At 35.2% G+C, this 26,766-nt stretch overlaps 1 protein-coding gene and 1 long non-coding RNA gene across 3 annotated transcripts in view; one reads left to right on the top strand and one right to left on the bottom strand.

The window, feature by feature from the left end:
- Positions 1 to 661: 661 nt before the first annotated feature.
- Positions 662 to 1,790, bottom strand: LOC116279880 (uncharacterized). The gene is made up of 2 exons (XR_004189167.2): positions 1,288 to 1,790; positions 662 to 1,022 (listed from the first exon to the last, which is right to left on the bottom strand). It is a non-coding gene; the product is annotated as an uncharacterized lncRNA (long non-coding RNA).
- Positions 953 to 26,766, top strand: part of ZNF638 (zinc finger protein 638) — a 64,694-nt gene continuing 38,880 nt past the window's right edge. The window contains exons 1-7 of one of the 2 annotated variants that reach the window (XM_072937579.1): positions 953 to 1,059; positions 12,100 to 13,612; positions 17,970 to 18,031; positions 22,727 to 22,765; positions 23,599 to 23,891; positions 24,965 to 25,242; positions 26,322 to 26,468. In XM_072937579.1, coding sequence (XP_072793680.1) covers positions 12,302 to 13,612; positions 17,970 to 18,031; positions 22,727 to 22,765; positions 23,599 to 23,891; positions 24,965 to 25,242; positions 26,322 to 26,468 — 2,130 coding nt within the window. In that variant the 5' untranslated portion in view covers positions 953 to 1,059; positions 12,100 to 12,301. The remainder of the gene's footprint in view (positions 1,060 to 12,099; positions 13,613 to 17,969; positions 18,032 to 22,726; positions 22,766 to 23,598; positions 23,892 to 24,964; positions 25,243 to 26,321; positions 26,469 to 26,766) is intronic. The other variant, XM_072937580.1, reaches the window with a different exon arrangement.

Genomic DNA, 26,766 nt, shown 5'->3' with positions numbered 1-26,766 from the left:
TATATAAAATGTCAGTGGACATGTAGGTTATTTTCATGTCTTGCCTATTGTAAATAGTGCTGTTGTGAACATTGGGGTGCATGTATCTTTTAGAATTAGGGTTTTAGCAGGACTTTTAGTTTGAAATGAAACTCTGATAAGATATATTTTATAAAAGACTTTTCTTTCAGCCTTTTCTATGCTTATTTTAATGAGAATAAAAGAAATACATCTGCTTGGGTACTAGGTAAGGCTGATGCTTGAGACTCAGGGTAGATGGTGTGAATTGTGTGGTGTCCATAGGGCAGGACATGTGAGTTTTACCAGATTTTGCCCAGTGATTGAATTTTTATGTTGATGTAGTGGAGTAACCTTGAGAGGTTACTCAAGTTCTCTCAACCTAAAGTTTTTAACAATTAAAATAAAGGTTAAAAATACCTACCACTTTAGGTAGGTATCTTTATTGTGAAGCGACTCGAGAAAGGATTTTCAAAGTATTAAGCTTTTAGCTCAATAGGCTTTAGTTGAATTCAAATTTCCTGACATTTTCAGTGTCTATGCTATACCTCGCATCATTGCTATAGGGATTCAAATCCACATCTATTCCTGTGTCTATATGTATCTATAGAGAGGATAAAAGCAGGCTAAATCTTAACCACACAAAGCATTACGATATCCAATGTCAGATGAATACTATGTGTTTTAATGTATTATTGAAGGCAATAATGATCAGGGAAGACTTCATGGAGGAGGTGAGACAGTGCAGGTCTTACCTACCCGCAGGGACAGGACAACGCAGGACTGGCTCACGGCAGGCAGAGCCACTGTTGCCCCAGTTTTGCGAGAACGCCGACGCGAGAGCGCCCCCTTCCGGAACCAAGTCCCTCTGGCCCCTTTCCCGTGCCTCGGGGAGAGCGCGGTGCCGGCGATACGCAGGCGCCGGGAGCCGATGAGGGCTAGCGAAGGCTCGACAGGCGCGCATGCGTGCAGCTCTCTGGAGGCGGTAGCTTCTTCGGCGTCGAGACTGGAGGCTGAGTGCTAAACTGTGTGGGGCGCAAATGGGATCCGGCTGTTAGTCGGGTAGGCATAGGTCGGACGGCTGCCTTGTGGGGAGCAGGGGGCTGGAAGGCGGGAGCCCATAGCGCGGGGGTCCTGAGCCTCTTCTGTGAGATCCGGGCCGACTATTGTATCTGTGTCGCAGCGGCTGCGCACAAAATGGCGGCGGGCAGACGGCGGGGGCGGGAGGAGTTTGGGGGACCCCCGGGATGGGAAGGGGAGCTCGGCCGCCCCGCCACCGCGTCGGCTCACCGCGCTGCCCCGGAGGGCCGGGTCGGGCTCCGGTGCTAGGACTCTGCCTCAGGAAGAGCCGCCTGACGCCGTTGAACGAAAACAGCCCTTTGGCAAGGCCGTGGCGGCCCCTTCCCCATCGGCGCAGGGCCTGCCGAGACCGCGCCGGGCCTGACAGCCGGAGGAAGCGGTGGTGCGGGAGCGTCGCCGAGGGAGGAACCGTTCCCGTCGGGCCTGGAGGAGAGGCGGTGGAGCTCGAGCTGAGCCCTTTGGCAAGCGACATTGTGCAAGAAGCGTGGAGAGAAGAGCGTGTTTGTGTTTGGGGCCGGGGAAAGGGGAGCTGGGGTGAAGGGGGGACGTGGTGGTCTGCGGCATTTGCGGTTGGTGTTTCCTCCGTCTGCCTTGTGCGGGCATGAAAGCAAAGGAAATGTCACCTCTGTGCGGGATACGGAGGGCTCATGAACTGCTCTGATACTTATTTCAGAATTTCTCAGAGGAATCGAGAATGCGGATCGTTAGTGATTTAGTTTTGTGTGATTCCTGGCTTGGGCCCCGTTCTTTTGAAGGTGGGGGTAGAATTTATACCCTGTACGAGAATCCTTGAAGACATCTAAAACAAATCTTTTGTTGTTTGAAATAACTGTGAATGAGGGAGACTTAAAATCTTTAATTGAACTAGGCAGTGAAGGCTGCCTCAAGCTATGTTTTTTCTTGGTCTTAGAATTTGCTCTTTGGCGAAATTTGGGGGGAAATACTATTTTAATCCGGAGGAGTTCTGAAGAAAAACTTGTTACTAGGATCCCTCGATTTATGTTGATTCAGACTCTTTTTCTAACCAGCTTCGGAATTGTGCACACACACATTTTTTTTTCTTTATTTGTTGTAGAGGGTTAACTTATTTTTAAAGGATGTTTGCTGGTTCACATTCGCAATTATCATGGATAAACTGAAAAAAATTAAAAGAAAAAGTGAGTGTAATGAAGTTGATAAAGGAAAAGTGACGCAAAATTTACATGATTCCAACACATCTTTAAATATTGTTGATGGTTAGGTATTCTAGACTTAGTGGGCTTATGTTGCGGGTTTTTTTTTTTTTTTTTTGACGGTATTTCATATACACTTTATTTTGTGTTCTCATATTCTGTGATACACACTTTTAAATAATTATGTGGAATCAACATGTTGTTAATACACTAAAATATGCTGGGCCAGTCCCTTCCTGATTGTTTTTGTTGGCACCAAGTGAGGGTGAAGATAAAACAGTTGGAAGAAATCACAATTCCTCATTCGTTTTCATTAACTAGTTTTCAGAATGTATTTAGTCGTGTCACATATATCTGTTACCTTGAGTATTGGTTATATTTTAGGTTTGTAATCTTTTGTGTTTTGTTTTGGAGGGTGTATACAGCAGATACTCCAGTTTAAAAAAATACAATCAGTGATCACTTTGTACTTCATACTGTCTTAAAAGTTCTCTTGGGTGCTCTTAAGAAGGTGATCTCTGGAAATTCTTATGTAGTGAAAGAAAATGAGATAAATAGTGAAAAGAGAATAGACTTTGGAATCAGAAGATCAGACTTTGAATCCCTGTTTTCCTTTTACTATATGAGTGCGATTTGGAGTTAAAAATTATTTTAGTCTTTCTGAATTTTTGTTTCCTTATCTGTAAAATAGTGATAATACTACTTGTTTGGGATTATTGTGAGGATTAAGTGAGACAGTGTATGAAAAGCCCCTATCCCTTGGTACATACTAGGTGCTTAATAAATGTTAGCTGTTGCGGTTGCAAATTTTTAAGTGCTTAGGCAGCATCTTTTGATAGAAAATTGTAACCTGTGGCTACTCCCTCTTAATTAAAAAGAAAAGGCTGAAAGGAATTTTGATAAAATTGATAGAGTTTTGGAGCTGAAAGATCATCTAATCTTTCATTAAAATATTTTGCTAATCTATAAACTTTACACCTCTCTTGTGGCACCTATCAAAATACATTGTAATCATTTACTTACATGGTTGTTACGCTCATCTTTGTATCTATTCCAGTGCCTAGTATGTATTAGATGCTCACATGCTGAGTGAATGAGCTCAGCTGATTCAGCTTATCCTTAACTTATTCACTCTCTGGATCAGAACACAGGCCCTTGGAGTCCAAATCGAGCTCTTCCTCCTATGGCTTAATGTATCCTTATCAAGTTTAGGAAATACCTGCCCAAATAATTAATAAAATGCTTTATATATTAAGAAACACTGCTTCCAGTATAGGTATCCAATAACACATTTTGGGCTGTTTTGCAAGGAAACAAGCTACTGGGTGTTAAAATGTGGTTTAGAGATCCTCCAAACAGAGTAATTACATTTGTGGCTAAAGCTGTTAAGCCATCTTTGTATCCAATTTATGCTTACATTGCTTCAACTTTATTTACTGTAGTCTGAAATTTGTGGTTGAAATGAAAATGGAAGGAAGATAGGTATATGGAAAATAACAGAATAATGGAAAGGAAGAAATAATGGTAGGGAAAGCTGAAGTATAGAAATAAAACATAGCTCCAATAATAATCATTGAGGATCAAGAATAATGAGCTTTCTGTAGAAAAGAGAAATGTTCAGGGAGTATAAAGAGTTTCAAGGTACACATATTTTGGTATTTTCTTAGTGCTTACCTTGGAGTACATGTATTTTGGATTATTTTTCAACTCTCTTGAACCCCTTAAAAATGTATATACTTACTGTTGCAGTCATTCTGCAGTTTTTATACTTTTTCCCCTGCCTTGTTTCCAGTCTTCATTTTTTTATTAAACTTTCAACTGATTTCCCTGTTGTCCCTGCTAATGAGTGAATGTTGCCAACTTCCTTTTCTTTTGAATTTCTTCACTTTAAAAAAATTTTTTTATTGAACACACGAAACAGAGTGTATTATATGATTCGCTCATGTGTCTGTCAGCTGGTTTCAGCAGTTAGAAGCTAATGATCAATCTTGTCTCTACCCTCCACCCTGTTATTTTTAAGTAAATCTCATATTATTCGTTAATTTATAGTTTGGAATTTTTCTTTAAAATATTTAGGAAAAAGCATGCTTATCACACCTAAAATAGTTCCTTAATATTAAGATGTTCAGTCAATATTCAGATTTCCCCAGTTGTTTCTTAGACACCATACACATATGTGTGTAAATACACATATTAACTTAATTTCTGTTTCTACTACCGTATTGAAATTTTCAGAAATTACCCGTCTTAATAAAAGGAGCAAACAACTACCTGCTTCTTAAATAAAACATTTTGTTTACTATGTAACATTTTTTAAGTATCTGTTGTATGTCAAGGGGTGTAATTTTAACCCGTCTTGACACCAACATTCTGTGTCGTTACACTGAGGCTTGGGTAATCAGCTTGCTCAGGGTCACATTTTTAGCAACCAACAGGATCAGCATTAAAACACTTGAGTCTAGGGTCTGAGTTCTTAAAAAACACTATGCTACATTAGTGCTAAATTTTACTTATGGGAGTTACTCAATTTTGCATGAAGTCACTTGCTGGCGCACCCCTTCTAGCAGGGTGGGTATCTTCAGATCAGTGGAAATTTCCCCAAAGATCAGATTATTATGAATTGCGTAATGGGCTGACTAACAGTCAATAGTTAGGGAGTGAACATGATGCACAAAAAGAACAACCAAATCCAAAAATGTGCTTAGAGCTGATGCTCTTTACCATATTGCCGGCTTTCTGCCTGTTGGCATACTTGCTTATGTCCTTTTCTGACTTAGCATATAATTCTAAGATGTTAGATAGTCCAGTGTTGATTCACTAGTTTTTGAATTAATTTAACTGTTTGCTGATGGGTGAATTCCTTATTTCCCTTCCCTTTGTCCTTTGCCAGCTCACATGCACCCACTCACCCCTATTTTTTTCCTGAACTGTCTTGAGAATAAGGTGCATGTATTGTGCTCCTATATGGGTTATTAGTGTATTAATTAGTTTAATAGTTTATGTCCTAAGAATAAGCTGTTTTCTTTTGTAGTTATGGTACAGTTATCAGTTTTTTTTTTAACCACATTCTGATTTTATTAGTTGGCTCAATAATGTTTCTTACAGCATGTTTTTGCCCCCTCCAGTACAGAGTCTGTCTAGGGTTAGGTAATTGCATTTCGTTGTCATGTTTCTTAGTATTCCTTTCTCTGGAATATTTCTCTAGTCACTTTATCTTTTGTGAAGTTGACATTTTTGAAAAATACTATCTGCTTTTTTTTTTAATAGAACATTTCTTATTTTGGATTTTTTTTTTTTTTTGGTGTTTTCTCTTGAATAGATTCAAATTATGTGTCCCTGGCCAGAAAACTCAAACTGCTATTTTCCCCAGTGGTGTCAGATTGGAGATGCATGAAGTCCATCTGCTTCTCATGGATAATATGATGTTTGATCATATGTCTAGTTAAAACATTTGATTTTTCTTTTTCCCCTTGAACTAATTGATCTGTGGAAAGATATTTCAAGACTATGCAAATGTTCTATTCCTTTTCAAAATTTCACTCAAGGTTTAACATGTATAGATGATTCTTGTCTGAGCCAGTCTTTACATTACTATATTGGTTACAAAAAGATTTTCCAACTTAGCAGTTTCTGTACATTTATAGTGATTGATTGGTATGGAGTTATGGACTCCTGGTCTTCGCAGTTATTTGTAACTTATTACTTTCCAGTTCTTTCTTGCTTTCTCCCATTTCTTATATATATATATATATATATATATATATGTTTCTCATATATATGTATATATATACACACACACACACAGATACATATATATGTCTTGTTTTCCACAGTAAGAGCTCTGGTTCCCAGCACTATCAAAACATTTGCTTATTTACTCATTACCATTATCTACAGTAATTTAAGGATTGCCTCTCCCATACCACTACAAAAAAAAAAGCAAAAAACAAAATAAACTACTAAAAAGAGAATTTGTTTGTAGTTCTCCCTTTTCTTCTAGCTCCACCACAACTGAGAGTGTATAAATCAAATAGTGTGTTCATAAATTACTTGCATTAGTGTTTTTCCCCATCAGTGAGTTACGGTACTTATTTGAAAAATGAATTAGTTTGCTTTCAGGTTTAGCTTTTTTTGCCTCCCTCCCATCCTTGTTTTAATTTTTTTTTAATGTAGATTGTTAACATGCTTCTAAAAATCAGAACTATGTAGTAAGATATACTCCATGAACTATCATTCCCATTTATTTCCTTTCAGTTGTCTCTGTTGCCCCTTATAAATAACCAACTTCATTGTTTTCTGTGTTACCCTATGTCTATTTTTGTAACCATAAGCAGATAGGTTTTCTTATTTCCTTTTTTTTATATAAAGTAACAGTATATATAATTTTTTGTACTTTGTGAAGACTTTAAAGCATTTGCCATTTTAAGGCATTTGGCCAGGTAGTTTAGGTATTCTTAACTGAAGATTTTGGAAACCCGTTTTAGGCAGATGGGAACAATTTTTGGCTCATGCACTTAAAGTGAACAATCACATGGCAAGGAGGGCAAGGGTGTAGTTTGACCTCAAGAACAATTGGAACTGATTAGTGAGTGTCTTCAATACTGTATTTACCCGTTGGTCCTGCTTTCCTGTTTATTGGCTTTATTTTGTTTCAGTGTTTGTGCTTTCTTCCTAAGGCAGTAAGTATGCTATCAACAGCATTTGAGTTTTATCAGCATTCACGACCTTCCTTATTTCTAGTTAAAAAAATCCCAGAAGAGATTTCTTTACTCCAACTTGGATCTGGTGGTTTCTCTTGGACTAATGTGTTGTATTTGTTGAGGTAATAAGCAAAGTAATAAGTAGGACCACCAATGAACATCTCAGGGGGAGCATCATTTATTATGAATACTATGTTGTCTTTAGAGACCCATTTATGCATGCACATAATCCTAAAAAAAGAAAATCATCAGATTATACTCACATATCCTGTTTATCAACAAGTTGTTTTCCTGGAAATAATAACTATTAAATCATTGCTATATAAGATTGTTAATGGTTTTCATGGTGATCTGTTCCTGGTATTGTGCATTGTTAGTAAGTTGATCTTCCATTTTCTTTCAAGTTTGAAATCATGGTTATCAGTCTTTCCAGGTAGCAGTGAAGTTGTGATGTCCTTCATGATAAAACTATTTCTAATTTTCTGCTTATTTTTTTCTTTCTGTTTCTTGGATAATTTCATTGAGGTACCACGTTTGGCATTTTTAACATATCTATATACTAGAGAAGATTAGAAGATTGAGTAACAGTTACACTGAAAAGAAGCACAGAATGACTTGTATTCACCCTGTATTAACTGGCTGGTGTAGTATCTGCATTCTTAAGGTGTGAAAGATTTTATATATTCTAAGACAAACAATTGCTCCAAGAAAGGGTATCAAATGAGTTATGTGGGTGTATACCTAGAAAAGTAATGTTAATGGTAATTTTCCCTTTGCGATAAGATTATAGAAAACTTTTTATTCTTTTCTGTGTGTCATGAGGATGATTTTTCTTTCTTCTAGGGGAGGATGGTAATGAACATGTTTTGCTTTTTTAAAAAATTAGAAAAAGCAAAGCTATAAAATAAATTTTATTTGTTTAGAATACAGCATGGAAAGAACACTGAGAGGAATTATGGATTCTATTTGTGACCTTGCCACTTAGTTCTAAGGCTTTACTTAATCTGCAAACTTAGATTCACTTGCCCACAGGGTTGTTGTAAGGCTTAAATGAGATAATGAAAATCAAAGTGCTTTTAAACCATGAAGTGCTGTCAAGTTCAAGTATGGGATTTAATGTAAATCTTTTTATTAATCTAATGGAGATATCATGATCTGGCTAATTCTTGATGATGCTTTTATATTTTTAGATTTCAGATTTGTTTATCAATATTTGTAAAGAAAATTAAGGATTCCCTTCCTTCTGAAAGACTGCATCAAAAAAGCAGGTAGTTTTTGATTGTCCATGGTGGTGGATATCTCAGTAATATCTCATGAGGTATAATGGTGATATCTTTTTAATTCATTTCTTCATGTCTACCTCAAGAACTCATTTTCATCTAGATGCTTCTAAAAGAATTTTTATGGTTGACATTGACTATTTCTTGTTTAAGAGTGGCATATGTTAGTTCTTAGTAGAATGTAGAAGAGTTTTGAACTGCTACTTGTCAAAATAATTTTTAGGAGTTCAAAATGTTTTGTGACCATAAAATACCATATTTTTGAAGATTTTTAAATACAGGAAAATGCTGATTAAAAATAACAAGTAGTATAGTTCAGTAGTATAGTAAAGTTTGCTATACCCTCCTCCCCTTCCCATCCATGTATGTATGCACGTACAGAAAACTAGAATTATATCAAGCTAGTAGTTCACTGGTAAGGATTTCATTTACTACTTTTTATTTTAACGAGCATGTTATTTTTATCATCAGGAATAAAATTTATTTTAAAGGGTTAGTATAATTTAATTGCAGTTACTTTCAAAGAAGTTAATAATTAAGAACTCAGATCTCAGATTTTCCTAGTTAGTTTAATGAAGTTGACTCTCCATAAATTCTGATAAGTTAAGGAACCTCTTTATGGCCAGAACTGGAGTTAAATGAAAAAGGCTTTATAATTGTTGTCTGCTCAGTTGTTTTCCATGTGTTAATGCCAAATTTACCCTTGTCTTACTAGTTCTTGTTTCTTATCACGCTGTTTTTAGGTTATATCAGTTTCATTCTTGAAAAACTGAGGGTTTGTTTTCTTTGGTGTGGTGTAACCTAATTCTTAATCAGAGGTTTCGTATCAAGAGCCCTTTGCTTGTTTTGCTTGATTTTACTTTCTTCATCTCACAAGTAGTTTTTTCCTACCAAAAGGTAGAATGAAACAGAAAGTGAAATATGAAACTGTTTAATAAATGCTGTCATTTGAGTCAGGTGGGAAGGAAAGATGTAGGTAAAAATGAACTAAAATGAGATTTTAGACTTAAATCTGTATTTGTTACATGTACATTCCTGTTAATCATAACAAATTAGCTGCTCTTGGCTTTTGTTAGACCTTGGTGTGATAATGTTAGATTGAGAAGTATGAAATTATGTCGGTTTTATACTCTCCCACACCCCTTTTTTGCTTTCTGTTAAAAATATACCTAATATTTAGCACTTTGACTTTTTATTTTGGTAATTTTCAAACATGTAAAAAAAAGTAGAGAGGAAAGGTAATAAATTCTTATGGACCCGTCACTCAACTTCCACAACAAATATTTTTGTCAGTTGTGCTTCATTAGACTTCCCTCATCCACCAGCTGCTCCCTTCCCTCCTGCTGATGTGCATCCTTTGTTTACTAGATTAATTTTAATGAAAATCCCAAATTCCATCATTTCCCTTTTTAGATTCTGGAGTCAATAATATTTGATTGTTTAAATGCCAGTGCTTCAGTGAATCTATGTGGATAACTAGATTTTCAGTTTATAATAGCCAAGGAAAAAGTGTTTTTAGTGTTTAGACTGGAACATACTATTGTGTGGTTGAGGAGCTTGCCTTTTTTAAATCTTTTTGCATTTTGAGGTTTTTTTTGTTTTTTGTTTTTAAGATTTTAACATTATTGGGAATTAATTTCTTCAAAACAGTGTTTTATAAAGCACAGCTGACTTTTTGGATTGCTTTCACCTTTGGGCCTCCAGAGCATGTATTATATTGTAGTTCTTCAAAGATAGGTTTTGTTTTCTGGAGAGCTAACTGTATTCTTAAGAATCTGTTAAGATAGAAAGAGGTTGTGTGTGAATAGGGATAGAAATTATTTTTATAATTTCTGCTTTTGCTCATCTCTTAGGCTTTTTTTTTTTTGACCTGTCTAAATTTTAACTACTCTCTGCTTTGCAGAGACAGATTTAAAAGATAGTGATGCTTAGGACTGTGATTTGTCTGCCTGAAAGGCCCCTGCTCAGTGGAGTGAGGGTAGGGAGTGTGGAACTAACATTTATTGGGCAGCTCCTTTGTTAGACACTATACATACTCATATTTCATCTGACTTAGTCCTTAACAGTAATCCAGAGAGGAAGATAACTTCCTCATTTTACAGATGAGGAAACTGATGATCTGGAGGTTAACTACTTATCCAAGATCTCAGTAGTAAATGGTGAATCCAGTAGAATTCAAACCCTTCTCATCTGACATACAGAGATACTAGCTTAGAAATGAATTTGAAACATTGCATATATTACTGCATTTATTAGATTAATAGTTTCATGTGTGCCATAGGAGATGGTCAAAGAGATTCTTGTGTTTGAAGAGTGAGTTTGATTCAGAGAGCTAAGAGTATTCTGGGTGGTGGGGTATGAATAAAGTATGGAAGCAAGAGTATGTTGAAAGTGGTCAGGAGATTGCAAATAAACCAATTTGGGTGTAAACTTTTGTTAAATATTGTCTAGTAAAGTGTGAAAGATAGATTGGGATTAGGTTATATACTAAGTGCCAGGTTGACAAGTTCGGACACTATCTTACAGGCAAGCAGTAAAGTGGTAAAGATTTTTATGTAGAGGAGTGATATTGAAAGAAGTATTTTAAGGATACTAATCAATAATGACAGAATGAATAGGGATGGAGGCCAGCTGTGGTATAGAGTGATAAGAGCTTGTAGTGGTGATGGTGGTGAAAGGAAAGGTACATATTAGAGATATTGACAGGAATACATAGAATTTTATGATTAGTTAGAAATGGAAAATAAAATGTTTTTGGACCTCATTGACTAAAGTTGTAGAAAACAGGGTTGAAAATGGGTAGTTTTTGGAGAAAGTTCCAAAGTCAGTAAAAACAGTCGCTGAAAGTTGTCATAAGGGAGATAGGTTCTTGGCAAATTTTTTTCTGACTTCTTAGATGATTTTTATTAAATAGTCATGGGGCTACTGAAGATACAAATGTCTTAACTGAAGCTGTATTTTATCTTCGTCCAGAACTTTATAGCTTTGTCATAAACATGCAGTTAATAGGTTTAGTTAGTTATAAACTTTTAGATCATTCCAGCAAGCTGTTTTCATCTTACTACAGTTTATTTCAGAGACCTTAACCTAGGCTATTCTGCATTTTCTAAAATTCGATAAACACAGGTTTAGTAAGACCTTGTTATCTGAAATCTCTCTTCTCCCAGGTCCCTCAAAACTCTAGAAGATACTCATCCTATAAAACTCAAGAATTCATGACCTCTTCCAGAAATAAATCCTTTTCTGATACTTTTTAGCATTGTTGTTAATACTGACAGACCCTACTACAGTTGATTTGTTTTTCTTATTAGATTGCTTGTACTTTGGCTATAGGAATTACGTTTTATTTGGCTTTAAAACTCCAGAGACTAGCATAATGACTGTCATATTAGACAAAAAATGTTTAATAAATTGAATGAATGATTCTGAACTCATCCCTTTCCACTAAAATCAAAAAGAAGGGAGAAAAAGATCTATGGTGATAAAGAAGCAACTACTGAGAACTTAACTGACTACAGCAACTGAATGTATATCCTCACCCCTTCCCCCAGTGGCATGCAGGATTTGGACACTTCTGAGAAGTTTTAAAAGGCGTTGTAATTACCGCTCAGCACCTAGGACAGCACCCAGTGCAACACAGTGTACATGAACTCTGGCTTGAGGTTTGGGGTTTGTATTCTGGATTCGGGAAAGAAAAGAAGAGAAAGTTTTTGGGGAAGTTTAAAATCCTCATAAGCACTTACTCTAAAAGTATATGAAATGCAGAATGGTTTCATGGCTTTGTTTCAAAATGTTTTACACTGGCTGTAGAACCCACTTCATGAAGTAGTTTGAGTTAAAATGATCTAATATTTGTGTTTTAACTTTCAGCTTTGTGTTATTCTTGGAAAATTTCGCACCACTTGTGAATTCCTTGAACCTGGGCATTGCAAACCCACTTCTGTTGGGCCCATCTCCTTTGCACTTTGCTCAGATTAAGACTCAGTTGGCTCTTCAGCAGCTGAATGCCGTTGCCTCACATAATTCAACACCACCTTATACTTTATTAAATCAGGCTTTCTTGAAAATAGCCATGTCGAGACCCAGGTTTAATCCTCGAGGAAGCTTTCCACTTCAGAGGCCACGAGCACCTAACCCTTCTGGGATGAGGCCTCCAGGACCATTTATGAGGCCTGGATCTATGGGTCTCCCGAGATTTTACCCAGCAGGGAGAGCCCGTGGAATTCCACACAGATTTGCTGGTCATGAATCTTACCAGAATATGGGACCACAGAGAATGAATGTTCAGGTAACACACCACCGAACTGATCCAAGATTGACCAAAGAAAAGTTGGATTTTCATGAAGCACAGCAAAAGAAGGGAAAGCCTCATGGTAGCCGGTGGGATGATGAGCCTCATATATCTGCAGCAGTGGGAGTGAAACAGAGCTCTGTAACGCAGGTCACAGAGCAGAGTCCTAAAGTACAGAGCCGCTATACAAAGGAGAGTGCCTCAAGTATCTTAGCAAGTTTTGGATTATCTAATGAAGACTTAGAAGAACTCAGTCGCTATCCTGATGAACAGCTAACTCCTGAAAACATGCCGTTAATTTTGAGGGATATAAGAATGCGAAAAATGGGGCGCCGATTACCTAATTTACCTTCTCAGAGCAGAAATAAAGAAACACTTGGTAGTGAGGCAGTTTCGAGTAATGTGATTGATTATGGGCATGCAAGCAAATATGGCTACACCGAAGATCCACTTGAAGTACGTATTTATGATCCTGAAATTCCAACTGATGAGATCAAGAATGAATTTCGGTCACAGTCAAGCATTTCTGCATCTGTTCCCGCTCCAAATGTGATATGTAATTCTATGTTTCCTGTTGAAGATGTGTTTCGACAGATGGACTTCCCCAATGAGTCCTCCAATAATCAGTCGTTTTTCCCAGTTGAGAGTGGAACCAAGATGTCAGGCTTACACATTTCAGGACAGTCAGTTCTTGAACCTGTAAAATCTGTCAGCCAATCCATTAGCCAGACAGTTAACCAGACAATGAGTCAGTCTCTGATTCCTCCATCTGTGAACCAGCAGCCTTTTTCATCAGAATTGATTTCAGCTGTAAGCCAGCAAGAGCGAATCCCACATGAACCTGTCATTAATTCATCTAATGTACATAGACCGGGAGGAAGTAAAAAGAATTACCAGCCAGAGGCTGATATTCCCATTCAGTCTCCCTTTGGGATTGTGAAAGCATCATGGCTACCAAAGTTTTCACATGCTGATGCCCAGAAGATGAAGAGACTTCCAACTCCTTCTATGATGAATGATTATTATGCAGCATCTCCAAGAATATTTCCACATTTGTGTTCTCTGTGTAACGTAGAATGTAGTCATTTGAAGGTGAGTGTTTTTAAAAGATCACTGTATCATGATACTCAGCGCCCAAGTTTCCTCTAAATTCTCATATGTATGCTGGTATTAACTAGTCATTAAGGAAATGGCAGAAACTAGTTTTGATTGCAACATCAACACTTAGATGTAATCTCAGTAGCCCTGGCCTAAGCACTGAACTGAGTGTTAGGCTTTCTGTATTCCTGTGACTGGGCACACCACATGGATTTGTCCATTTGTTTTGAGCTTTTGATAAATTATCCCAGAAAATACAACAAAAAATTTATATGACATAAACTGGGTACTTATAAGACAATGTCACATGAAGTTACTTTTATCTAAATAAGAGAATCTGTTAGTATAAAAAGTTGAAATAAAACCTTTGTACTGCACACTTTTAAGAGACAGTATATCATAGCCTTGCATGTGTCTACCAGTCTTGGGCTAAAGACAGTTACTGTCAATTCAGATGTTTTCTGACTCTTACCTGGAATAGGATTTTTAGTGTTTCATGAGAAAGAGCTTTCTAAAATAATGTAATCCATAGCAAAATTGAGTTAAGATGAATTATTTTGGGACCGGCTGTGGGCTCAGAGTATATAGAGTGTAGAATGATAGAACTTTAGAGAAACAAATCTTTTAAAAACAACGAAGCTTTAGGTATCTTCATGGTTATAATAGTTAGAAGGAAGTATTTTACAGAGGTGTCGAAGAATAATGTAGAATATATTTTTTGATAGTAATCGTTGGTGGATTTGAGTAGAAATTTCCAAGTATGTTTTATATACTTATATGTATTTGGAAATCACTGTTTTTTATATTTACTAATGTGATTTGAAGATGTATATTACAAATGGGCAGAAGCAGTGTACTTCCCATGGGAATAAGCTGTGATTCAAGGCCGTAACATTGGTTCTATACTTTAAATAGGCTTAAGAGTCTGTAGGTGTTAATTATCTGGTTTTTTACTCCTTCCAGTGCTGCCTTTTTATTGTCTTTCTATTACCCACTCACCAGGTTTCAACCAACAAGAATCTGATACCTAGAATTGATGCTTTTGTCATAAAGGCTAGCCTCTAGCAAAGGAAAGCAGCATTCTACCTCATTTTAGCCAGGTTTGCTGAGTTGTAATAAAATAATTATTGTCCAGCCCTATCAAAAGGGATAGCAAAGTACTGAAAAATCTCAGAATAATTCATAGCACTTAGTTAAAATCTGTAAGCAGCCCTGGCCTAAATACTGAATTGAGTGTTAGGCTCTCTGTATTCCATTTATTTTGAACTTTCAATTAGTCATGATGAATCCAAGGAAAGTCTCTTGAAGTTATAATATTTAATCTGTAGGATAGAAAAGATACACATTTATTCAGTAAGCATTTACTGATTACCAGTTTTACATAAGATTATATTAAGTGCTAGGAGGGAAATGAAGAGCTGTATAAAATTTACATGTTCTTAAGCAGTTTATACAGTCTCACTGAGGAGAAAAATTTCACACCTAAATAATTTTTTAAAAATTGGAGGAGGGCAACAAATGGTTCAGTAATTGTAATTAACTTATTGTGTATTCTGTAGGAAGACAGATATTTAATATTTCTATCTTGATTGTAGGCTTATGTCAGTTCAGGCCAACATTATCAATTTACCAACGCCTATTGTGTATTCAGTAGTATGTAATGAAAAAGTATACTTTCTGACATCAGGAGACTTCTGTAATCTAGTTAGTAAGGACTACTTGAGTGACTGACTGCACTAAGTCTGTCTGGACTAGAGTAATCTGGGAGGGAACATTTCACAGAGTAGGTTGAAGATGAGTCTTGAATGATGAGTAGGCTTAGATACACCTAGGGGAGGAGGGATGCCGTTTCAGGTAGGAGCAACAAGTATGAAAGACCTTGAAAAGCCAGCCTAAGGAGTTAAGACTTGAGGGGAGAGGCATTAGGAAGCTAATTAAGTTTCTTCATATGTGAAGTGATATGTTAAAAGTGTATTTCAGGGAAATCTGGCTGATGTGTGCAGGATGAATAGGAATGAGAAGAGTGGGGTAAGGCACCTAATTTGAAGCTTCCCTAGTTTCTCAGACGTAAGTTGGTAAACATATGGGTTAATAAGATAAATGTAAAAATTAGGAAAAGAAATCATTTAATGATCGTTAGAGTTCACAGAGATTGATTGCCATTTAAAATAAAGACGTTTTAACAGCATACTGGACTTAACTAATGAATTCTTCACTGCTGGATGACAGATGTTGTGAACATGGACTTAGGTGGTGAACTGCCTTTCTTGTTTCTGTGATATATTTTGCTACCTTGTAAGTGAGCATGTATTTGACATTATAAATGTGTAACCAATAAATGTAAATTACCAACTGCAAATTTTTTTCTTGTTAAGTAACATCTGACAATATGTTCCCCACCTCTGAGTCTTTAAAACTATAGCCTAAAGAAGGCAACAGTAGAATGTGAAATTATTTCTTTTCTAAATTGGGTTTTAAACATTAGAGAAGAAGCTTAGTTTAGAAATTACTTTTTATTTGACTGTCCCCAGCTGGTTTAGAAGCCTGTCCTTGGTTTAGAAGCCATGACTTTTAAACTGAAGTAATTCAGTTCAAAAAAATGCTGACTGGCATTAAAGACTTTGGAGATAGTTGGAGGATTAGAGAATGAGCTCTGTTGTGGATTGGTATTTTCGCAGTTTGATTCAAGGCCCATGCTAGTCCACAGTCCTTGCAGCATCTCCTGCTTAGCAGGTAATTATCACTTTCCTCTGGAGAGGCAGTACTGCTTTTGGACCCTTGTCTTACTGGAGAGTCTGGGGTGGCATAGATATATTTACTGAGCTTGAAGCAAGTAATGTCAGTGAGTAAAGTGGGCCTGTTAAAAGACAGTAGAAAGTGTGTGTGTGTGTGTGTGTGTGTGTGTATGTGTGTAGAACTGGAGAGAGTAAGCCTTAAACAAGTTAGCTATCAGTATGAGCTGATCGTTCATCCATCAAATACATGTTCAGTATTAATTATATCTTCATGTATTTTTAAGAAAAGCTGGAAATCTGTGGTATTTTAAATGTTGGCAACTTATTCAAATAAAACATTTCATGGTCCAATTAAGTCATGCCCAAATCACTACCTGCCAGTGTGTCTGTTTGATGTAAACAATATGCAGTTAATGCCAAAGACATGGGTTTAGCAGTTCTAGAAACTCTAACTGCCAGTCTCTTCTAGGTTTCTCTTTGTATCACTGAGCAGGATAAGAAACATTTCTTTTTTGCAATCCATAGTCAGTTCATGGCTTAATGAAATAATTTAGTGTTTGTTATAAGCTATTGCTGAATATTCCAAGTGGCATGCACTTATTTTCAGATAGTTCTTGACAAGGAAGTTTCCAGAATTAGTGTGAACTGTGGCTTTTAACTCTGGATACTTCTAGTTCATCTTTAGCAATGACAAACTAAAATGTTCTTGAAATGAAATGAGTAATATTTTCCTCAAGGAGAGTTTTAAAATACGGAGCTGTTCAGTAAGTTTTCTGCCTGTCTAAATGTTGGAGAAACAATAAAACATTGAGTAATATGCATGTTGCTTTTAACTAACTGTTTCAATTGGGGGACTGTATCTTTAAAAATTGTATTGCCTTAAAAAAAATCAGATGTATCTTCCAGGAGCTATTTATGAGTACAGACTGTAATTTTAGGGCAGGTTTGTGAATGAAGCTGTGTATAAGAAAGCCTTTTGTTCATTGTAAAGCTTCATATGTAAGGGATACTGTGTCTTTGAAATGGTGTTACTTTCCCTTATATCCTGACAATAAATTAGAATTAATCAGCAGCATTTTTTCATATTTTTACTAATCTTATCCTTTGCCAATATAGTGAGTACTTTGTTTGGAATGGTATTGGCCTAAGAGGTAGGATTTTTTTTGTTAATGTTTGCCTGAATTTTAGAGGTGTAGGGCATTGAGATGATATTTTGAAGATGCCATTTCAGATAACCATTCTATTTATAGAGTTCTTGGTCTTCTCTGGAGTGTTGTTTCATATTTGAGATGAGTTGTTTCTGATTCATGCTTTTATTTTCTCCAAGTTTAAATACATATTTTTCTTCAAATTGAGTGTCCATGGGTGTGATTTTTTTAAAACGTTGTCTATACTAAAATGTGTTAAAATGGCATCAATGAGGTATGATATTAAGTGCTTTTGTTTTGAGGCCTTTTATTTTTATTTGTGAAAATTTTATTAAGTAGCTAAATGCTATTTATAATTAGATTTGTTTAATTTTTGAAAAACCTAAGTATGCTGTGTCATTTTTAAAAGCCTAATAACTATTAGTTGAGGAATATTCTAATTTATGCACTTTTCTTCTTCTGCAATAGGATTGGATTCAGCATCAAAATACATCTAATCATATTGAGAGCTGCCGGCAGTTACGTCAACAGTAAGAACAATTTCTTTTTTATATGTAGCAAGTGTACAAAATAGTTAATGTTTCAGGTATGACTGCTTAATACCTTTAGTGTGATACTTTGGAGAAAAATATTTTTAGAAAGCTATTGCCTATTTAAAATAGTAATTTTATATAAATATATTAATCTTTTTCTAAAATGAGAGAAATTAATATGATCTTTTCTTCTGACTCCTTCCTAATTTAATCCCAGTATATAGACTGTAATGTCGTTGGGTCATTCCTTGCTGGCTTGCCTTCCTTGGAATGGTTCATTTCAGAGCACATAGTCTTCACTTTTCCTATACTTCCTCCCCCTCCGTCTTGCCCATTTCCCAAAGGGTAAATAACTAAAAAAGCACCCAAACCAAACACTAGTGTTTAATTTCAAGTCTAAACCTCTTTGGTTTAGAACCTATTTTCAGAATAAACCTTAAGTAGGAGATGAACAAGCTAGATACGGTGCTTTCTTAACATTGGTTCTTCAGTTCTTTCACCTTTTCCTTTAAGACGGGGCACCTGTGACAGGAACTGTATTCATTATATGTATGTATACATATGTATGACTGAAACACTATGCTGTACACGATTGTAAATCATATATATTTTAGTTAAAAAAATAAAAGACAAGGCACCTATGAAGATGCAAAGTGTGATTTTAGCAGAATTTTTTTGTATCCCTTGGAGTTACGTGATGTTAAATTGTGCTCCCCTAGCATCATTAAACATGCTGATACAGTTGTGTGTCAAGTTCCTGGTCACCAGACTGACGATAGTTAACATGCTCTTGAGCAAATGGATTTGTGGCGGCTGTTTTGGTTTTTGATTTTATTCTTTATGAAAACATCACAAAAACTTTTTGAGATTATTCAGGACTCTTCTAGTCGTATGTGATAAACTTAACTCAGACTAGTTTTTTAAAGTAAGGGAATTTGTTCGCACATTAAACTGGGAAGCTTCAGGAGTATTTCTGCTTTCAGAGACAGCTGGATTAGATGCTCAGACAAAAACGAAAGTGTCAGAAATATTTTCTTTTTTTGGCTGTTCTCTTCTGCTTTGGCCTTACGAGATCCCAGGCACACTTAGTGCTGCACAAAGCAGAGTGACCCCATAGTTCCAGACTTACGTGATCTGTATAGCTAACAATTCCAGGAGTTAAAAAATTAAATAAAAACCCTTCTTTCCTCGTAAATTATGTAGAAGTTCTTGGTTTGACTCTTTCAGTCCACTTTAGGTTAGTTGTTCATCTCTAAACCAATTTCAATGGGAATAGGATACGCTACCTCAGTTGGTGTCGTGTGCCCACTCCTGGTGCTGAGTGTGATATAAGCATTGCCTGAACCATACAGACTAAGACTAGAGATGGAGTTGCTTACCTGTATAGATCTTGTGCACACAAACATAGGTTATCATACAAAGATAATTTGTTACTTGAGTTGGATAGTCCTTCCTGCCACTGTAAATAGAAAATCTCTCCTAAGCCGTAAGTCTCCCACAGATACCCGATGGGATGTCTAATTTTTATGAAGGTAATGGATTTAGGTAGGGGTTACTTATTTGCTGTAGGTAGGCATTAATGCTAGTAAGAGGGTTCTAGCTACATGCATTGCCATTAATTTACTACGTCATATGGCATGTATACCTATTTAAAGCCTTTTGTCTAGATGAGCCTTTTTTTTCATACACATGGGACCCTGATTTTAAAGCGTGTGTTTCCCATACTTGCTACTTCATTGCTCTGTCTTACATTTTTACCTTTTTCAAGTTATGTGCTCTTGAATAATTTCTTCATGGCTTTCTTTCTACTGCAAGAAAAATTTAACAAATACATAAGATTTGACTAGGTGCTTTGGATCTCTCCATGGCAAGATACATACTACTTCATTCTTTTTTTTAAGCTGCATTGTGTTGTAAGTTGTATTGTGTTTCTATACTTTATTTGGTTGCTCTTTTGCTGATGTGTATTTAGGCTCTAATTCCTTTTCTTAAGGCTTATTGTCTCTTCCCTCTCTTTGTCTTGTTGGATCCTTCTGGATTGTGACACAAGAGTAGTTGGTTAACTTAAGATACAGTGCATTAGAGTTTTAATATTAAAATAATAAGACCTATATGCCTACTGTGTGCTGGGCATTCTTCTAAGTGTTTTACATAGCGTCTTTAATCTTCAAAGCAACCCTATGAAATGTGTAACGAATATTTGTGATTTTACCAGTGAGGAAACTAAGAAGCAATTTTTTTTGCTATTACACAGCAAATAATTGACACAACTAATCTGTCTAGCTCATGGATTTTTTGCTCCTTTTTTCCCCTCAACATTTTATTGTGAAGTGTCTAAGCTGCAAAAAGGTTGAAGGGATAGTAAACATTCATATATTCTTTATCTTTATTAACCAATTATTAACATTTGCCACATCTATTTTATTACATCTTTATATAAATTTTTAAAAACTACCTGAAAATAAATTGTAGGCATTATAACACTTCACTCCTTAATTCAACATCTATCTCTTAAGAATAAGGAAATTTTTCTATAGTGGTTATCTGTTACAACCACAGTATAACATATTGATTAACAGTGATTTTATAATCATTTTTTTATTTGAGAAGGATATTTTTCACAATAGTTGACTTCTGAAGTGTCCATGAAAGTTGTCTTGTAGAATATTCCACATTCTGCACTTTTCTGGAGTTTTTTTCCTCAATAAATTCAAGTTGAACATTTTTGTCACAAAAAATTGGTAGGTGGTGTATATACTTACTGCATCACATTGGGACACAGATAATGCCATTTACATAGGTCTTTGTTCTTAGCCATTATTTTATAATGCCTGTGTATCATGCTTCTGAAAGACATTTTTTAAAGCTAGGTAATATATAAGTAGTCCAGACTCTAGTTGCAGAATAGTGTATATGCTTTACCGTTCTGCTCTGAGTAACAGAGACAAGAATATGTAGAGAGCTCTGGAAATTTAATAACTTATGTGTGTTGACAACCAGCTTTATTTCTAGCATTGCAGATAAGAGAAAAAGCTAATTCATATTAATTAACTGGCTTTCTGATATGTGGCTGTGAAGTGGCATCACCTACACTTAGACCCTGCTGTGTTTGATTCCACAGGTCTTGCTTTTAAACACAATACCATAAAACTGGAAATGTTTCTTCTTAAATGGTACAGGGTCGTGAAAGTTTTTTAAAATGTAGTAGATGAAACAAAATTGTTTTGATAGTTGTTGACGCTAGGTGATGGGTACATTAAAGTTTTTTTACCTTCATAGTTTGTCACCTTATAATTAGAAGATGCTTGAAGCATCATATCTGTTCTCAACACAGGAAGAAGGGGTTAGAAGTCTGCCAGTGTGGTTTTGAACATATGTCTCATTGGTTTGAACCTATCACTGAGGTATATCCACCCACTGAGAATTGCTTTCTAGTTAACCCGCTAACAATGTCTGAGACAAACAGCAACAAGTAAAAGCCACTTTACCCTTAGTAAGGTTTTGACCTCACTTTATTTTCCTGCCAGGTGAATTGTTGAAGAGTCTGCAGCCTTTATTTCCTTACCTGGCTTGGTTACTGAAATTTTTGAACATCAGTGATTTGATGATTTGATTTAATCACCATTTCCAGTTAACTTTTAAAGTCTAGATTCTCTAGAAAAGGTGTGTTCTTCTTAGGCTTCTGTGATGTTATTGTTAAATTCCTCCTTTCTTTCTGTGATTACTCCTTAATCTTTTTCATTAGTTTATCTGCTTTACTCTTAAAAGTAAACTTAAGTGTTAGTGTGCATAAGAATCTGTCCTGAGCCCTTTTTTCCCTACAAACTCCATTCTCCTTTCATCTCACTCTTAGTACTATAGCTGTGGCTTCTGTATGCCTGATTTCTAAATATCTCAGCCCTCATCTTTTCCTCTAATCCAGATACTTATTTCCAGTTGTTCTGAAAACATTTCTATGTTCCTTTCACTTTAGAAATGTTTATTGATTCTCCATTGCCTTTTACTTGTGTGTAACCTCCTTAGCCTGATGTCAGGGACCTTCACCGTTTGTCTCTGAGCTGCCTTTCCAGGTTTTCCCCCTCATGATTGTTTTTCATCATTTCTATGCTGCAGCCATACCTGTTCCTGGAATAGAGCACATGTTTTGCCTCCAGTCCTTCTTTTACGTATTGCCATTGTATGAAACCTAACCCTATCCATGCCTATTGATAGACCTTTTTTAAGGGCTATGTGAAAAGCAACCTTTTCTGTGAATTCTCTCTTGATCTAAGTATCACTTGGTACAATGTAAGGGGCACCATTCATATCTTATTTTGTAGAATGCTGTCCCCTGGAGTTCTGTAAAGATCTGTCTTTAACCCCTGCCTAGTCTTATGTCTTATATCTCTTCTACACCTCTTAACACTTTTATGTGTACTGTCTGTTTTACCTAAATGAATATTGAGGTCTTAAAGTATGAGGAATGTGTTTCCTTTCCCTGAATAATACTAACATAATACTTGGATTATTTACTGAATTAGACACTCAGAATATTTTACTTTGAAGACAATTTCCATATTTTAATATACTAATAAATAATGTTATTTTAACTTTGGTTTTGAACAGCCCTCTAGATATGTTGCAGGGAAAGATTAATTGAGCTTTATAATCTTATTTTAACTATTCCTTAATACTGTTTATTCTCAAAATTAGGTATCCCGATTGGAATCCTGAGATCCTCCCATCAAGAAGGTAGTTGACTTTTTTTAAATAGTGGTATTATTGAAGTTTAATTTTCTTTTAAAAGTAAATAAGTAGTTTTTTTTTAAAGTAGTATTTTGAGTAGGGTCTTATTTTGACCATTTTTACTTTAAAACAGCAGGTAGATGCAAACATTTCTATGACTCTTTCTTTAATTACTCCAGCTTAAATGTGATAGCTCCTGTCCGTGAAGTTTTTTTTTTTTCAGTCTTTTCTGAAAATATTTTATACTTTTAACATTATTTTATGTTTGTGGGATCCTAGATTATAAATGCCTTGAAAGCTGGGAATGGCTTTATTAAGCTTTGTGTCCCCTGGGGATAGGGTTCCCTATTCACTGTGTGCGTATATATATATACACACACATATAAGTACAGCAGTCAAAGAAGTGTTTGTGGATGGCATAATCTTTGAGGAAAAATTGTTGAAAAACTTTTTTTATATGTCATTCCCTAAATTCTTTTTTCCCCCTAAATTCTTTATGTAACTTAATACTTTCAAAACATAATTGGATATAATAGTGGTATAGGAAAAGTGCAAGAAATTGATGATATTCTTTTGTAAATTATTAAAACAGAGGGGTCTAAGCAATTAGAGGGGTTATCTGCTCTGATTGTTTCTTATCTACAAGGCTATATTGCATCATAACAGGTTTTTACTTTAAATAAATATTGGCTTTAAAAAAAAAAAAAAAAAATAAATAAATAAATAAATATTGGCATTGTTAATAGTTTGTTTTTAAGAAGGTAAATCTGTCATTTAATGTAAATTTAAGTTTACATTAAATTGGTGAATCTTGTGGTTTTTTCCCCCACACTTTGTAGAAATGAAGGCAATAGAAAAGAAAATGAAACTCCAAGAAGACGGTCTCATTCCCCCAGTCCTAGACGGTCTAGGAGATCAAGCTCAAGTCACAGGTTCCATCGATCTCGAAGCCCAGTGCATTATATGTATAGAGCAAGAAGTCGAAGTCCAAGAATTTGCCATCATTTTGTTCCTAGATACAGATCCAGATCCCGTTCACCATATCGAATGAGAAATCCGTTTAGAGTTAGTCCAAAATGCTATCGCTCAGTTAGCCCTGAAAAGATATCAAGGAGATCAGTGAGATCATCAGGTACACTTATGGTTGTGAATACTTATTTTGACTAAACTTTTTTAGTTTTTTGTTTGAATTTTTTACTTCCATATTTCTATTAAGATTGAAATGGTGACTTACATACGACTGTCAAGAATTTTTTTTTAGTTGACATTTTGAGATATTTGCCTCACCTTTAAAAACTTAAGGTTTTTAAAAAATGAAATGTTCTATTTTATTAAATTTTAGAATTGCCATATGAAATCTTACCTACATCCCAACCTAGTCCATTCCTCTTCCCTTCATCAAGTATCAGAAGAAATGTGGGAGATTGTATCTATCCATCCAGCAAACTTAAAAACCAGGAATATACAAACATTTAGGTTTGCCTTAGTAATGATTATAGACTTAAATTCCATGAATTATAACTTAAAACATTTTAAAGTCATACATATTTTCACCCTATGTTTTAATATTGGTTTAGTGACCTTTCCAGAAATAGCTCTTATATAATTTTTTCCTAAGATCTTTTCTTTAAATATTACAACCAAAATAATATATCCAGCAGATTGGATGCAGAAGCAGATATGGGAATTCTGATGTTTTCTTTTAAGCCCAACATTAAAGTGTTTGGGAAGTATACAATGGTGCTACTCATCTAACTAATTTTTGCTTTGGAATTAATGCTGTTTTTCATAAAAATATATTATTTATGTTAACACAGGAGTTTATTATTATTAAATGAACTAATATTTTTTACATTCTGTTTTAATTTCTTATATGGTAAATATTGATCAAATTTAACACAAACAAAATCTCTTTGGAGTCCTCAATTTTAATAGTATAAAGGAATACTGAAAAGCAAAAGTTTGAGGACCACTGGTATAAGAGAAGCTCACTGAATAAGGGATCTTCAAGTAAAAGTCTTTTGAGTGAAGAATTAAAGACTATAATGTTTTTGTGTGTATCTGCTACCTGTTCGGCCTAACAATGACTCAGTGTTATTATTTGGGCTGTTGAGAGATTATTCTTTTTTTTTAATAATGTGATGAGATGTTTCTTACCTTAAGTTGTTTTCAACTGACGTTGTATTTATGTCTTTTTTTTACTAGATAGAAAAAAAGCATTAGAAGATGTAGTACAACGATCTGGGCATGGGTCAGAATTCAATAAACAGAAGCATCTTGAAGCAGTTGAAAAAGGACACTCACCAGCACAAAAACTTAAAACTGGCAGTGGATCAAAGCCATTAGTTAAATCTACAAGCTGTACAAAGAGTGATTCAAGTATAGGAGGACATTGTACTCGTTACAAATTAAAGGATCTTGAAGATGACACCTCACCAGAAAGTAAACAGGTGTCTGATAAAGCTGTTTCTCTGCAACGTAAGGTCAGTAGTTCTTTGTTAGTGCAAGTGTGTGCATACATTTGTTAATATGACAGAGAAAACAAAGTTGTTCTGAATTTTTTATTTTCATATTTCTGAAAGTTTAAAATCGTGACTCGTTAAATTATGTTGATATGGAATATTTTTATTGGTTCCTCTTCTGAATATAATAAAAGTCCAGTAATTACAATCTTCTGGTTTACAAACCCTAGAGGTTTAGCATTTGGTACATCCAAAGTGAGAATTTTGATGGTTTGGTGTTTTTGGCTAGCCACACAAGGAGATCCGTGTGATGAGTTTTGCTCTCTGTTTGGGGAAGTGGATGTAATCAGTAGCATTAGTGAGCTTTTATAATCTTTGTTAGTAAGCTGTAAGATCCTCTGCTGAGAATTGATCATTTTTAAGCTGTTTTATACTTTTGCATTACAGTTCAAAAGTCAAATACTTTGTTGTCCAGTGTAGAATACTAGTCTGTCTCCTGGGTACTGATTTATTGGTGTATTTTGTTGGCATTGTTTTATTGTATATGTTAATTAAATTACTATTACAGCAAATAAAATATAAAGCATCCTGAAAGTATTAAAGTTTTTTTTTTGTTTTGAGTCAATTTTTAACATAGGTGGTAAATTTGACACTGAAGTATATTTAAATTGTATGTAGTGTATATTAATCCTTTAAAATATCATTCCTATCTAGATACGATTTTTAATTATTAGAACACGGAATGAACAAAGCTGTAATTTCAGCTTCATTATTGATGTGCCATGCAGACTCATATAGGAAAATACTCTTTAATAGTTGTGGACCATTTCACAGGTCTTACTTGATACAAAATGCTTCTAAACAGAAAAGAGCTTCTGTGATTGGTTACCTATAAACTGACCACTGTTGGGTTTGAATGATAAAATATAAAATATACTTATCACTTTTCTGTAGCATTTAAAATTTTTAATAAATGTGCTGAAATATTTAGAAAAGACTTTAAAGGACTGAGATTAATGATGGAAGAAATTATATTGGGAATTATTGTAACTGTACTTTGTCACTTAATTTGGTTTACTTTTCTTTCATCCCAAAAATAGCTTCGGAAAGACCAGTCTTCGCATTATGGTTCCGCTCTTCTTATATCTGAATTACCAGAGGATGGCTGTACTGAAGAAGATATTAGAAAACTATTTCAACCATTTGGAAAAGTTAATGATGTCCTGGTTGTTCCATATAGAAAGGAGGTGAGTCATTTAGTCTGTTCTAAAAATTCATACAAAGTCACTGTTTTATAAAGACTGTTGTTGGATCTTTTAGCTGCTTTTACTACATATATACTTGTTAATTGAGAGTTATGTAAATGTTTGGATTTGAATTAACAAGGTCCCAAAATATTGATTTATATCCTTTAGAACAGCACACTTTTTCAGTGAAGGATTGGATAATATTTTAGGCTTTGCATGTCATAGGGTTTCAGCTACTCAGCTCTGCCATTGTAAGTACAAATGCAGTCATATAGATAGTATATAAATGAAATGAGCA

Source organism: Vicugna pacos, chromosome 15, assembly GCF_048564905.1.
Source record: "Vicugna pacos chromosome 15, VicPac4, whole genome shotgun sequence".
In the NCBI taxonomy this organism is placed as follows: Eukaryota; Metazoa; Chordata; class Mammalia; order Artiodactyla; family Camelidae; genus Vicugna; species Vicugna pacos.
Note: the sequence above shows the minus strand (reverse complement) of the source record. Positions and strands in the feature narration are given on the sequence as shown.